We start from the raw sequence: 14,047 nt of genomic DNA, 5'->3' as shown, positions 1-14,047 counted from the left end.
AGCCTTAAGTATGTATGTATGTATTTCATAGTTTTATTGTTGTATGTATGCCAGTACTAATACATTCATTCCATCATTCGCTTAACATAACAAACTTTCATTATATTTTGGCATTTGTTTGAAAAATTGGACAAACATTATTCTCCTATTTTTTCTCACATATTTTCTCTTATTTTACATCCACAAAAACCTTGTTTTGGATTTTGCCGAAGCTCGCAAAAATTCGTCCAAAAATAAGTTTTATTTTTTAAATCTCCTTTTAGCTAGATCCCCCTCATCCGAACTTTCCCTAATTTTTGGAAGCTCAACAAAAAAATGCGAATTCTCAAAGCGCTTAAAAGGATCTCTGTTTCATTGACGGCCTCTTCATTCAACCCAAATGGCTTATCCCCGAGCTTCATACATGGCAACAGCAAATAGTTGTAAGGAGCTTAAACCTCAGTTGAACACCTTTTTTAAAACCATTGGTTAGGCACCCGGGTCTGGCCTACTTTCATCCTGTTCGAGGATCCCTTTTTGGATATAAACCATAAATCGTTAGAAAATTTAATTTTAGGTAACCACCTGGAAGCTCAAGTCGTTAACTGTAATAGAGATATGTTAAATTATCGTTCAAAGTCGAAAAAGAGGGTCTGGTCTGACCCGGGTGCCAAACGGAGCGTTAACTTTAACGAAAACTTTGCCCATTTTCTCGGTAATCGATGTGGATGACATCGCAAATTGGCTTTCTCTGGGCTCGAATCACGACGAGACTCGACTGTTCCTTAGCTTCCGGTTTACTGTGGTGAATCGACACAAAAAATCGGAGAGGTTGTGAACAAAGATCGCCAAACACTATTTCCAAGTTACCCATAGGTGGCGTTTGGTAACAGTTACAAGCAAGCGCAATTCCCATCTCACGGACAGCCTTTTCATATCCAAACGATTAAACAAAACTGAAATTTATGATCCAATTGATAGTCCAAGGCCCTTTCAAATTGGCAAACCATAACTTGCGGATCATCAGCATCTTCATTGTTTCCGTAAATCCTTAGCGGGACATGGCGCACCAAAATACCTGCGCGCCTCTCGCCCGATTACGGGATGGCGGCTTCATCTGCTTCCAGCTTAACCTGAGTTGAGACGTCTTGCGATCCACAGTTCTTTTTCAAGTTTCCCTTGGCGCTCTTCCTATCGCTGTGAGTGGATTCCATTCCATTGCCTTCTTCGCTCTGTTACCGTCTTCTTTGTGGAATGTGTGACCAATCCACTTCAATTCGTGCCTTCTAATCTAAATGTCTAGCGGCTCCCTGTTTACTTTTTCCAGCCATTCCTTGTTTGGCATTATTTTTCGTCAGAAAATTTGGAATATAATCCTTAGACAGCAGTTGACAAAAACTTGTAAGCGACTGGTTATAGCAGTAGTGAATTTCCAGATAGAGCTACAGTACAGCAGTACAGGCAGCACATTCAACTTGAAGAGTCTAACTTTACAACTGGAACTCAGGTTTTTGTTTCGCCACACAGGGTACAACATCCCGAATGCCCCTCTGGCTTTTTCGTTTCGAGAGCGTATGTCTACGTCTAGCTTGCGGATAGGTTAGTATTATCCCGTTAAGTTGAACGACCAATTCTAGTGAATAAGAATTGAGGGTCTGCTAACGCGGAAGCATCTAAGTTGCTCATTCAGACTTGCTAATGTGTAGCCTAGGTAGAAATATCCAAACTCATCATTCAGACTTACTAATGCGTAGCCTCGCGAAAGCAGAGCAACTGAGGACAAGACATCGAGTTGATTTCAGCTCATCATCCCCCATACGGGAACCGGGAAAAGACAGTACTGAAAGTTCTGTTAAGTGTCGGTTAAAACACCCACCACTAATGCGAATAGCGACCTTCTCTATAGCCTCTCTGTATTCCTTGAAGCACTTCGATTCACACGTGACCAGAAGGCGTACACTCTAGACTGACTCGAAGACCACCTACTCAAGAGCAGATCACGGAGTTCCGAGGAAACTGCCAAGTATTCTGCCTATCTAGCTCATCTGCCATGCAGTTGACTGTAATAGCGCTGTGATCCCGGACCCTTGTAAGCTTGACTGCGAAGTATTTGGCTGCAACCTAAATGGAAGTCAGGCACTCTCCGTCCTTAGCAAGTCAGGCCCTATTATCCAAGTAAATGTTTATCTTTTTTTCTACACTTACGAGCAGCTTATCGACTACTTCTTCCTCTTAACTGGTATACCTACTCTGAAAATGCCCTGTTATGATTGAGAAGCTTAAGCTAAAACGGATTGGACACTCCTGGCAGAAGACTCCTCGACTTTTATCGTCCGAATTACCGTTCGACATGTCATTTGCTGTATAAGTATATCCCCTATGTGTACCTACTTAGTACCAGTAAACATCCAATACTTTTAATTGCTAATCAAACTAATGAAATAGAATAATATAACGAGATATGTATTTATACACTACCACTTTGTGAACTTACTAACCTCTAATTGTAGTATTTTGCATAAAAAACAACAACATATTTACCTAGATGGATAGTAGCTGCTTATGGAAAAATACTAACCCTGGTAGTCACTGCTACAGCATACCCACATAACCTAACAACATTTCGCTTTTTGTATATTATTTTTGCTCATTTTCCTTTTATTATTTTCAAAATCGCCACAATCCACCACAAAATTTCATTTTCTTCATAAATTTCATTTTAGATATGGCTGAAGTTTTACGAGATTTTCAGTGTAAATTATGTTCAAAACTTCTAGGATCACGTGCCGCACTGCAGCGCCACTCCAAGGAGGTGCACAGTCGTAACTCGACGGTGGTTAGCTGTCCTCGATGTCAGAAGCTCTTCCAGAATCGCAGTAACTTGAAAATTCATATGCTCACACATTCGGGCGTCAGGCCGTTCAAGTATGTCTCGACGTTCAGTTCGAACTAACTAATAAATAAACTCATTTATGCCAAAAGATACCTCATGTCCTTATGCCATTGTTCACGTATATTTTCTCATATTGTGAATGTCCATTTTGCAGATGTTCGGAGCCGGAATGTAATGCCGCTTTCACCACAAAACAATGTCTTCAATTCCATTATAAGAAGGTGCACAATTATACACAGGAACAGATGCCGAAGATCGAGCGTAGCGTTGCATACACCTTCGACGCTTATTCGGGTGGCATGAAAGTGGACTTCTTAGGTAAGTCGCTGACTGCGCTTGTTAGTAAACCTTTTTACTCACCTTTTTCTATCATTTCTAACACGCAGAACAAGCGCCACGGCGGCGACGCAAGAGCTTGGAAGACCAAAACTCGCGCCTAAGTTCGAGTATGCAAAGCGACACCGAATTCTCCGATGACAACATCTTCGAGGCTATCAAGAAATCTGGCAAATCGATCAAAGACTTATGTCGCAACGAGCCCAATCTCTCGCTACTCTCGTCCAAGATCTCGAGCATATTCGGTGAAAAGGTGGTGGGTAGTCGCAAACGTAAGAAAAAGAAAGAGCCACCCGCGCCAAATATGAGTTTAATGGGCGCCGGCGCTCCTGGAGTGGGTGTCGGTGTAGGCGTCGGCGTCGACGGTACTGAGGAGGAGGACGAAGATGAACATATGGAGCAGGTGCGCCGCAAACAAGCAAATGCTCAGCTTAGTCTTGTGGAGTCGTTTTTGACCACGACCGCACAACGTCTCACCGCACAGCATCAAGTGCAACAGGTGGTTGCCGCCGCTGCCGCTGTATCGGCAATGGCCGGTGCTGGAGCGGCGACAGCTACCGAAGATCCCAATAAAATGCACATGATGTCTGGGCTGAATAGCCAACATCATGCCATGGCGATGGGTGGACACGCTGTGGCCGGCATGCTGAACGACGACGACGACGAAGATGATGATGAGGATGATAATGGGCAGGACGATCCGCATGACGGTGGGCACGGCGAGCCGCACGATGACAATAACAGCTATCGCCATCATACAAGTATGAACGCCTTGGGACAGAATTTGGTTGTGAGCAAAGGAAGCAAGAAATGGATTAGCGGCGATGATCATCATCTGACGCGTGATTGCGCCGCCTCAGTGGATCGCTGTGGCATAGGTGGTGGTGTGGGTATTGGCGGTGGGGTGGGCACCGATGCGGCCGTTGCTGCTGCTATGGGCGGTGCTGCGGCTGTAGCTGCCGCATGCAGTATGACCGGAAACGCTGGTGGCGTCGGGGTTGGTGTGGCAAATGATATGGGTTTGCCGCCATTTGCGGTGCCTCCGAATGCAGTCGACGATGCCAGCAAATTGATCGGTCACAATCGGGACTTCTTGGCGCGTTTGATGAATTCGGCTAGTGCTAATCATGCGCATCATAACAATCGTGGCGAGGAAGATGAAAATTCTTCATTTCTCGATGTGGTCGAATCCAACAATAATAACAATAATGGCAGCGGCGGTCAAATGCAGCAATATCACCATAACGGTGGAGGTGCAGGCGTGGGTGGAACTATCGGAGCGGCTGTGAACGTCGCTAACGCGGGCAATGCCAATGCGAACAACATGGGTGGTACTGGGGCCAACAGCACACCAAGTCATCAAACCGAAGATGCTCAACTGCAAATGAACTCTTTGGCGCATTCGCAATCATTTATGAGTTCGTTTTACAACAATGCCAATGCAAGACTGAGCGGCGGAGGCAGTGCCTCAACATCGGCAAGCATGCTCGTAGAAGCAGCGTTGAACTCCGTAGGAAATATGATCGACTCGGAAAATAATGATATGAAGGTGGCAAATGAGTCGAATATCAACACCGACAGCCCTATGAGTGCCCATCACGTGGACACGGAGTCAAATCGCTTCAGCACAGACACTGCCGCCAACCACCACTCCATCAACAGCATTGACAACCTGGAAAACGAGCTGAAGATGATGAAGAACCTCAGTAACTTCCCCATGCAAATACCACCACTGCCAATGTTTCCCAACTCAGGCAACAACATGACTCCATGCAACATATCGCCAAACGCTTCGACACCGACAAATCCTCAAAGCAACCAAAACAATAACGACGTAGATGTTGATGCTGGCTCGACGCCACGTCCACAGCATTTGAGCGGAAGCGCTGCTGATTCGGATGGCTTCTCTTCGGTACATCATCGCACACCGCCCTCGCCGCAGCCCATATCACCTGGCCGCGACTACGGTATGTTCAGTAATGCCAATGCTACAGGCGCCAATGGCACACCTGGGGGCCCAGGCACAGCTGGTAGCAACAGCAGTGGCAACAGCGCCAGCGGCAATAGCAACAATAACATATCAGCATCCTCACCTTTGCCCACCATGCAAGCGCATCGGCGCAATGCCTCCAGCGTTGGCAGCGCATATCCAGATCACGAGCTCATATCGCCCGCATCCTCGCCGTCCATACCACGATACAATTTTAACGGCGAAATGATGCGTCATAAACGCGCCGAACACGAAAGCGATAGAAGGCAAACGATTGGACATAATCCGCATTTATCAAGCGACGATGAGAACAGTATTATTCCACAAAATAGGTAAGATCAGTCTATCATATATTTTATATTTAGTAACTACTATGCATATTCTCACAGCTCGGGTCAAGACATGCGTATGAAATTTTCCCAGTCGCAAATGGATCTCATGTACACCAAGTACGAGAGTATGGCCGCCAACGCCGCGAATCTCAAGTACAACAGCCAAGAGCTCGACTCGCCAGCCGACTATCGCAGCGCCAATAGCAACACCACATCAGCACCCACCGCTAACGATCTATCCGATTTGCAAGGGCTCGACATGTCGCGTTCCAGTGTTAGCGCTTCAAATTACCATCACAACTTCCAACTGCCCGGTAGCGCAAGCTCAAACATATCCGGCATCGGACGTTACCATCATCACATCTACGACATACTCTCCGAGCGTGAACAACAAACACAACAGGCACAAACACAGCAACAACAACACCACAGTTCGGCTGTGGCGGCCGCTGCAGCTGTAGCTGCACAACACCAACAGCAACAGGAGCACTCCAGTCAGCTTGTCATGCAACAACATCAATCCGCCATGCATAACATGCTTCCCGATCAACTCGGCGAGCAGGATCACGATCAGACCACTTCGGTAGACTTGAGTCGCACAGCTAATTATGTGGTGCCATCACCGCCGCAATTACCCTACAACCATCCACATCACGATATGCTACGCATGGCTTCGTTGGATTTAACGCCGAACACCAATATGTCCGTTGGCAATAATCGATCTTTCCTTTCCTCACAAATGCAACATCAGAGTCGTGAAAGCCTCGAACATCATCGTCTTTTGTCCACAGTAGAACAGCATCGCATATTGGCAGCCTCCAATGTGGCTGCGGATCAGCATCGCCTACTCGTCGATCCCACCGCACATCTGTTGATGGAGCAAAACAATCGACTATTGGGCACCGATCAGTCCAGACTTCTTGGCGAGACGGCGCAGAATAGGCATATGGCGCGCAGTTTCGGTGCTTATCATCAAGTAGCCTCGGGCAATTATCATCCCAGTGTACGACCACCAGTATTGCCATCGGCAAATCATCATGCTTCCAATCCCTCCAATTATCATCCTTTCCCAGCGTACTATTAAAAGCGAGAGTAAGAGAAGATGGTCACAGAAAAAATTTGTTTTATGTCATTCAAAGCGAACTATTGAAATTTGAAGCACAAACAATTTTAGGTATACAACAAGAATATATTTTTTCGTTATTGCGAATCAAAAGAGATACAAGACTCTTCTTTGATTGAGTCCTTACTTCTAAATACAATCGACTGAAATCTGATTCCATAAAATGTCTTATTACCAGAAATCTGACGGAAAAGTTTTCTTCCGAAAGCCCTTGAGCCATTTAGGCACTTTTCCTTGAGTTGAATAATACAGGCCAGCCAAACGCTCATTCAGAAATTGAAATTAACTTAAGAACTCCACTTGATTTCTAAAGATTGAAGGGCTTTTTCACAGCAGTTTTTCGATTTCCAACGATATCAGAAAACAATAGCCAACCAAGTTTAGATATCCCAGCATTAATGAAGAATCGAAAGGCCTTTTCTTTCAAGCATCGTCTTCCATACGAAAAATTTGTTCAGCTTCGTTACTCATAATTCCATTTCTCATCACACTTTTCATTGCATACGTTTTTCTCCACTTGATATTTCCAAAACTTTACGGCTCTCACTGCTCAATTGCCACTTATCTGATCAATGGAATTCTGCAGTTTCACAGAAAATTGTTAAGTTTTAATATCCTTATTCACTCCACTCCGGAGAATAGAGCCTGGGCAAGACTCTTCCATCGTACACGGTTCTGTTGTTTTTGCGCCGTCCCATGTGATGTCGGCATTTGTTAGTCCAATTCATCGCCAATTCTGCGTTTGATTTGCCATAGGATGAGCTCCTCGTTCGTTGATCTCCACAGCGTGTCGTTACTGATGGTGTTCGGCCAGAATATTCTGCAGATGGTGTGGAGGCATTTTTTGGTGAAAGATTGTAGCCTCTGTGTAATGGTGTTAGAGACCAGCCATGTTTCACTTTCATAAAACAATAGAGATTTCATACATGACCTGAATATTCGCAGCTTAATGCGCCTAGCGATTTGCGAACTCACCCGAGCGCCACCCTTGCTTCGTTTAGCCTACAGTTAACATCTTCATCTGCTCCGCCGTCTGCCGTGATAGTGCAGCCGAGGCAGCAGAAGCTTTCGACAAATTCCACCAGATACTCGACGGGGAATAACCTTGCCTTACGCCTCCATTGGTGAGGAATGGGTCGCTAATGTTGCCGTTGTGGAGCATTGCCAGTTCGGAGTTCTCGTAAAGGACTCTGAAGACACGGATTATCTTAGCAGGCATTCTGTTTCTATTCAGCGCCATCCATATTTAGTTCCGTTTTATTGTGTCGAAGGCCTTCTTGAAGTCTACGAACAGCGTGTAAGGCGCGGACAACACAGCTTCGATGAGGGTGAAATCCAGCTTGTTCATCGCTTAATAAACGTTCGATACATTGGACTTTGCTTTGTATGATCGTGGCTAGGATTTTGTAGGTGGCGTTGAGCAGGGTTATTCCTCGCCAGTTGCCACAGTCACGCAAATCGCATTTCTTAAGCAGCTTCACGATGATGAGTTTGTCCAGGACGGGGGCAGCTTTTCATTGTCCCAGACATCGCTGATGTGGAGATGCAGAATTTGAAGTGAAATTTGCAGGTCGGCTATCAGTAGTTATGGCTGTATGTCATTTTCGCACGCGGCTTTGTTAAGCTTCAGCTTCTTGATTGCATCCCGGATCGCCGTTAGACTAGGGCAGGAAGTTGTTATTTTGCTGCTGGTTGTTGGGCTGCCCAGATTCGCTACCAATAGCGATGTTTTTAATTGTTTCCAAGTGTTTCTTCCATCTACGGATCTGGTCATCATTGGAGGTTAGTAAAGCACCAATCAGATCTCTTATTGGTTGGTTGGTTACTCTTACTCTGCTGGTTCGTTAGGCGGCCAACTATGCGGTGCAGCATTTTCATATTATTTGCACCTGCTGCGGCTTCGGCATCGCTAGCAAGATATTCAATGAACTTTCCCTTAACGTATCTGGTCGATTTCTTTACTTGCTTCGCTGCCGCTCTGTAGGTTGACCGAAGTGAGCCATGGCTGTTGAGTTGCCTTTTGAGTTCATTTCTGCGCTGAATGATGGCCCAAGTTAGTGCTGTTGCAACTTGATTTACTGAATTTATCCATCAGCGAGGGGAATGTTTTGGAGAAGTTGGACCTCAAATATGTGGGTAGGTGAAATGGTTGAAGTGCCGGTCTGGCACTCCTCAAGTAGCACTAAAGCGCCGTTTTGATACCCTCAAATATGTACTGCTCTGTCTTTCGCGAGCTGCGGGTGTCTGCTTATACAGAATCTTTTATACTCGTCGGTTGGTTCTTTTGCATTTTTTTTGTTTTCAAATTTTTCAATATTTGAGTACTCTACGGTGCCAGTATAAGGCAAAACCAGTACCAACTTTCACTATTTTACTCTAGTAATTATTCCACATCTGAATTTTAATTTTAAGGCCAGTACTCCAGGCTTCGATTCGCTATTCTTACTTTACAATTGTGCTGAAATCGTTCCGTTTTTTTTCACATTGTCTCACGCTGTTGATTGTACTTAGAGCAGTAAAAACCCATCATTTTCCGACACGAAATGATGCTATTGGTTTCGCCACCCGTTGGCCAACTAAATTTAAGACACGAGCGTCGTAAAGCCGTCGTTGTATAGTAAAAAATGACAAAAAGAAAGCTTTGTGAAGTAGAAAGAAATGAAAAGTCGTAAAAAGTGTAAATGGATTTTAAGGAAATTGGAGCGTGAAGTGAAATCTTAAGAAATGAAGATTTAGGCAGCAGCTGTAGAACAACAAATATAATGTAAAATAAAGGTGGGTATACATAGACGCATATAATGAAAACACTACTGCAGAAAATTTAATGCATATATTTACATAGTTTTTGTATATATATAAGTATATGTATACACAACTGCATGTATTTTAACACTAATACGGTGAGCTTAATTTTGTGACATCATAAATTTATGACTTTAATTTCGGTAGTTCGTCTGCCAGTTTGACTTTTGAGCAAATCTAAGGATACCAAAAACCAAGAAAAAAAGAAGAAAACTAAAATGAAATCTTTATCCCTAACTGTCAAACGTATTTATATTGCATATTTACTGTTTTTGTTTTTTCTTGCACATTGCATATGTGTTAGTGTATGTATGTATCAGCTACTAATAAATGTGTTTGTTCCTTTCCCTTTGTGGTATTATCATTAGAAAACTATATTAACTGAAACTGAAGTTTAAAGTGAAGTGAAAATGTAAAAGTTTACTTCTAGACAAGTAATCGAGTTAGTTTGCAAATAAAAATAATAATAAAAAAAAAATAAAAAATAAAATAAATAAAAATAAAAAATCAAATAAAATACTATGTGCCAATGTTTAAAGTAAAAAGTAAATATAAAATGTTTATTTTCTCTAGCGAAGTAAGCATAGGAAGTAAAATGAAAACAAAAAAAATAATAAAAAAAATATCTTTGTATTATACATACACATGTAACCACATAAAAAACATCAGTATATACATAAACACAAAATAAAAAAAAAATAAAATAAAATACTTAGTAAAGGCCAACGCTACACCTTAAACTATTTAGCAGACATTATCAAATGTTTTTATATGCGAAACGTAATGTATAACACCCAAAAATATTTGATAATAAAATATTCCATAGAAATTTGACAAAAAAAATGGATACGCATGCAAACCATTTTGTTAATATTATCGCTAAAAAAATTGCTAAGCAGCCGCAGCTTGCCTGTAAAAATCACTGAGCATTTTTAAAATAATCTAAACTAATCATAAATCATAAAGAACAAAAATAACGAAAAAGAAATGAGAGAGAGAAAAAAAAAATAATCAACAAAGCAACAATAAAAAGCAGATTAATCGCTATTTTTACACCCTGTATAAGCATGATTAGCGTAAGATTACAAGTACAAACATCAAACACAGAATAGCAAGAGAAAAAACCAAAAAAAAAACTTTCAATACTACAAAAAAGTAGGCAACAATTGGATTATCAAAATCAACTGAGTGCATTTCATCAAAATTTATTTGCATTAGCAAAGGGTGGTACAAATATAGTACAAGTTTAATTTTCCACATTTCCACTATTTATGGTAGGTAGGTTGTTGTTGTTGTTGTGGAAGCATACCCATTCACCGTGCATGTACGAGAAATGCTGCTGAAATGACAGTCCTTGGCCGGATATAAAACCGGGTCGTTCTGGTTACGTAGAAGCGACTGTCGTGGGAACGTAGGTAGGCAGGTTAGATGGCAAGAGTACTCCAGGTACACTACATGTTGCACTTACGTCCCGTTTTGTTACCATAATGTGGACCACTATCTGCGAAAAAATGTTTGGGAAGAGAAAACCGTCTACAGACATGCAGTGCTGTTGATGTAGTGGAGGAGAGAAAAGGGATCTAGGCTGGAGAATTTCTTGAAGTCATCCCGAAAGGGCACGCTAAAGAATCTCAAGCGCCTAGCCGCCAGAGCCGCAGGATCCTAACAGTTTCTGCAATAGGGGTTGTACGGAATTCCAAGTTTCTCCGCATGAGTTCCGATCACCCAGTGACCAGTGAGCACCGCAATGAGTTTGGAAATTGAATGGCGGGGGACTCCCATCGCCTTAAGCGTTCTGCTTCTATCATATTGAGGTCACAGTGATTTCGAAGTAGTGCACGATAAGACAGACCTCCATCTGTCTTGCGTTTTTTTAGAAAGAAATTGCGTAGTTTCCCTTTAACACCGATCAAAGGGGCACCGATGTCTGAGAAGGGGACAACTGAAACCACTTTTGTCGACCTCTTCCTGGGGGTCATTTCCCTCTATATTCCTGTGCCCAGGAATCCAGATAAGTGAAATGTTTCCTTCTTATGGTATACGATTCCATACTGATGTCTGCTTCGGTTCGCTTTGGAGTAGCTCATTCTGTGAGTAAAATTTTTTTAAAGCCTCATTGCAGTGTCTGGCTCTCTGTCTCATGAGCGGCTCTTATAAGCAGCTAAATTCTTTCCTTACGTTAAATATAGGTTTATTAATACAGTGTCTTCTCTTGAGGTAGCTACTCTCGAGTAATAATGTTGGAGAACTGAGCAAGTGCTGATAGTTGAAGCTCATCTTCTGCGGTCTATCCTCTATCGTTATTGGGCATATCTGTTTTCCCAAACCCAGCTTTGATGAAACAATTTTGTAAGGTCTGTGGACTCACTTGCTCCCACGCTTTGTGTATGAAATAAACAACATCTAATATAGTGATTTTTTAAGAGCTATAGGAAAGTTTTTTAAAAAAACACACGTAGAATTCAGAAAAATGCATGCAATTTTTATTTAAATCAATAGAACAGTACATATAATTTAATATTTGAAGATTATTTCATGCAAATGTTGACCGCGACTGCGCTTCAAATGATCCATCCGCTTAGTCCAATTTTGGGATACTCTTTCCAATGTTTCGGCCGGTATCTCACATATAAATGCTTTAATGTTGTCTTCCAATGCGTTAATTAAAGCAGGCTTATCTGAATAGACATGAGCTTTAACATAGCCCCACAAAAAGTAATCTAGAGGCGTTATATCGCACGATCTGGGTGGCCAATTGACAGGTCCCGAAAGTAAAAGTTCACCGAACTCGCCTCTCAACAAGTCCATTGTTAGGCGTGCTGTGTGGCATGTGGCACCGTCTGGCTGAAACCACATGTCATGCAAGTCAAGCTCTTGCATTTTGGGCAAAAAAAAGTAGGATATCATTTCACGGTAGCACTCACCATTACGTTTCGTTATTACGTTACGATTCGCAGCATCTTTGAAGAACTACGGTCCAATGATACCTCCAGCCCATAAACCGCACCAAACTGTGACCTTTTCTGGATACATTGGCAGCTCTTGCAATTCTTTTGGCTGATCTTCACTCCAAAATCGACAATTCGGCTTATTTACGTACCCATTGATCCAAAAATGAGCTTCGTCGCTGAACACAATTTTTCGACTTTAAACTTTCTTAACAGAACACGCATTTTTATAATAAAATTCAATGATTTGCAAGCGTTGTTCGTTTGTAAGACGATTCATGGTTAAATTATAGACCAAACTGAAGATGTTTGACAGTGAAACAAAACACGAAACGTGCGTCAGCTGTTTAAACCAACTGTTTAAAAAGATAATAGCTAAAAAATCACCCGTTATTTATCTGAAAAACAAAACCCAAAAAAATTATTAATCAGTATGACTGTAGCTATGTCCCGCTACTGGAATAAAAACAAAAAACAATTGACAAAATAGAGCGTTTTTGAATTTGGCACTCTAAAAATCGAGTTTTTTTTCTTCAGTTTTTTAATAAAAAAAATACGAAATAATTGAAATAATAATATGATTCTAGTACGGGCGATAGAAATTGATGTTGTGAACAACATATTACAATTTCAGACGATTCGGTTAAAAAAAAATTTTTTTTGACAGCTCCAGCCTGAAAAAAGTCGTTTCTAGAAAAACGAGTTTAAAGTTTGAAGTACTGGAGCGCCGGACCGCTCTCTACCTATTTAATGGGCTGTAGAAGCTATAATTATGAGAATTTCCGCATGAAAATTTCACAGTATACCTATTCTTAAGATACTGCACTTTCGAAATATTGAAAAAACAAAAAATCGATTTTTTGAAATTTCTAGAGCACCGGGTCCCCTAAAACCTTTGGGCTCTAGCAGACTCTTTTTTCTCTCCGGATTGACATCAGTGTTCCACAAACGTAAAATTTGGTCTTTGGTTTTGATGATGCAAGCAGCTTGAGTTTTGCTGATCTTACATTTCTTTGCCAACACGCGTTCACTAAGTTTTTCACGAATTGAAATGACATTAATTTTGTCTTTTAAACTCAACACTGCATTAGGCATTACGATTCACGTCAAAAACAATGAGTCATTTTTATATATATTATTAACTGAGATTAAATCATTTTCACTCAAGCTCCAATCGAGCTGCTATAAGCGATAACGAAGCGGAAGTGGTGCTTTGGATCCATCTCGGCTATTGCCGCAGATTACACATCCTGGATAAAATTTTCAAGAGATTGTGCTCTGGTGAAGCGTAGTCCAAGTTCTACGCCCATGCGGTTGCTATTGCTTAAATATTTAAAAATCTTCGAACTATTATTTTGCTTTATTTTATTTTAATTTAATTTGATTTATCTTATTTTTTAATTTATTTTTTTATTATTCTATTTGATCTTACTTCATTCTTAATTTTATTTCATTTTATTTTAGCTTTATTTTTTTATTTTATTTCACCTTATTTCATTTATTATGAATTTTTATTTAATATTTTTTAATATTTTTTTTAGTTTATTTTTAATTTTTTATTTTATTTTAAAATTAATTTTTTTTCTTATTGTAATCTCATTTAATTTTGTTTTGTTTTACTTTATTCTGGTTTATTTAAGTTTT

The 14,047-nt window shown here is 41.3% G+C and overlaps 1 protein-coding gene across 1 annotated transcript in view; it reads left to right on the top strand.

Moving 5' to 3' along the window:
• The window catches only part of LOC128857435 (uncharacterized), a 29,237-nt gene extending 22,539 nt beyond the window's left edge, over positions 1-6,698 (top strand). The window contains 4 exon segments of the mRNA XM_054093193.1: positions 2,703-2,904; positions 3,027-3,252; positions 3,255-5,530; positions 5,588-6,698. Coding sequence (XP_053949168.1) covers positions 2,703-2,904; positions 3,027-3,252; positions 3,255-5,530; positions 5,588-6,614 — 3,731 coding nt within the window. The 3' untranslated portion in view covers positions 6,615-6,698.
• The last annotated feature ends 7,349 nt before the right edge of the window (positions 6,699-14,047 follow it).

The sequence above is a fragment of the Anastrepha ludens genome, chromosome 3 (genome assembly GCF_028408465.1).
Source record: "Anastrepha ludens isolate Willacy chromosome 3, idAnaLude1.1, whole genome shotgun sequence".
Classification (NCBI taxonomy): domain Eukaryota; kingdom Metazoa; phylum Arthropoda; class Insecta; order Diptera; family Tephritidae; genus Anastrepha; species Anastrepha ludens.
This window is presented reverse-complemented; position numbering and strand designations above follow the sequence as displayed.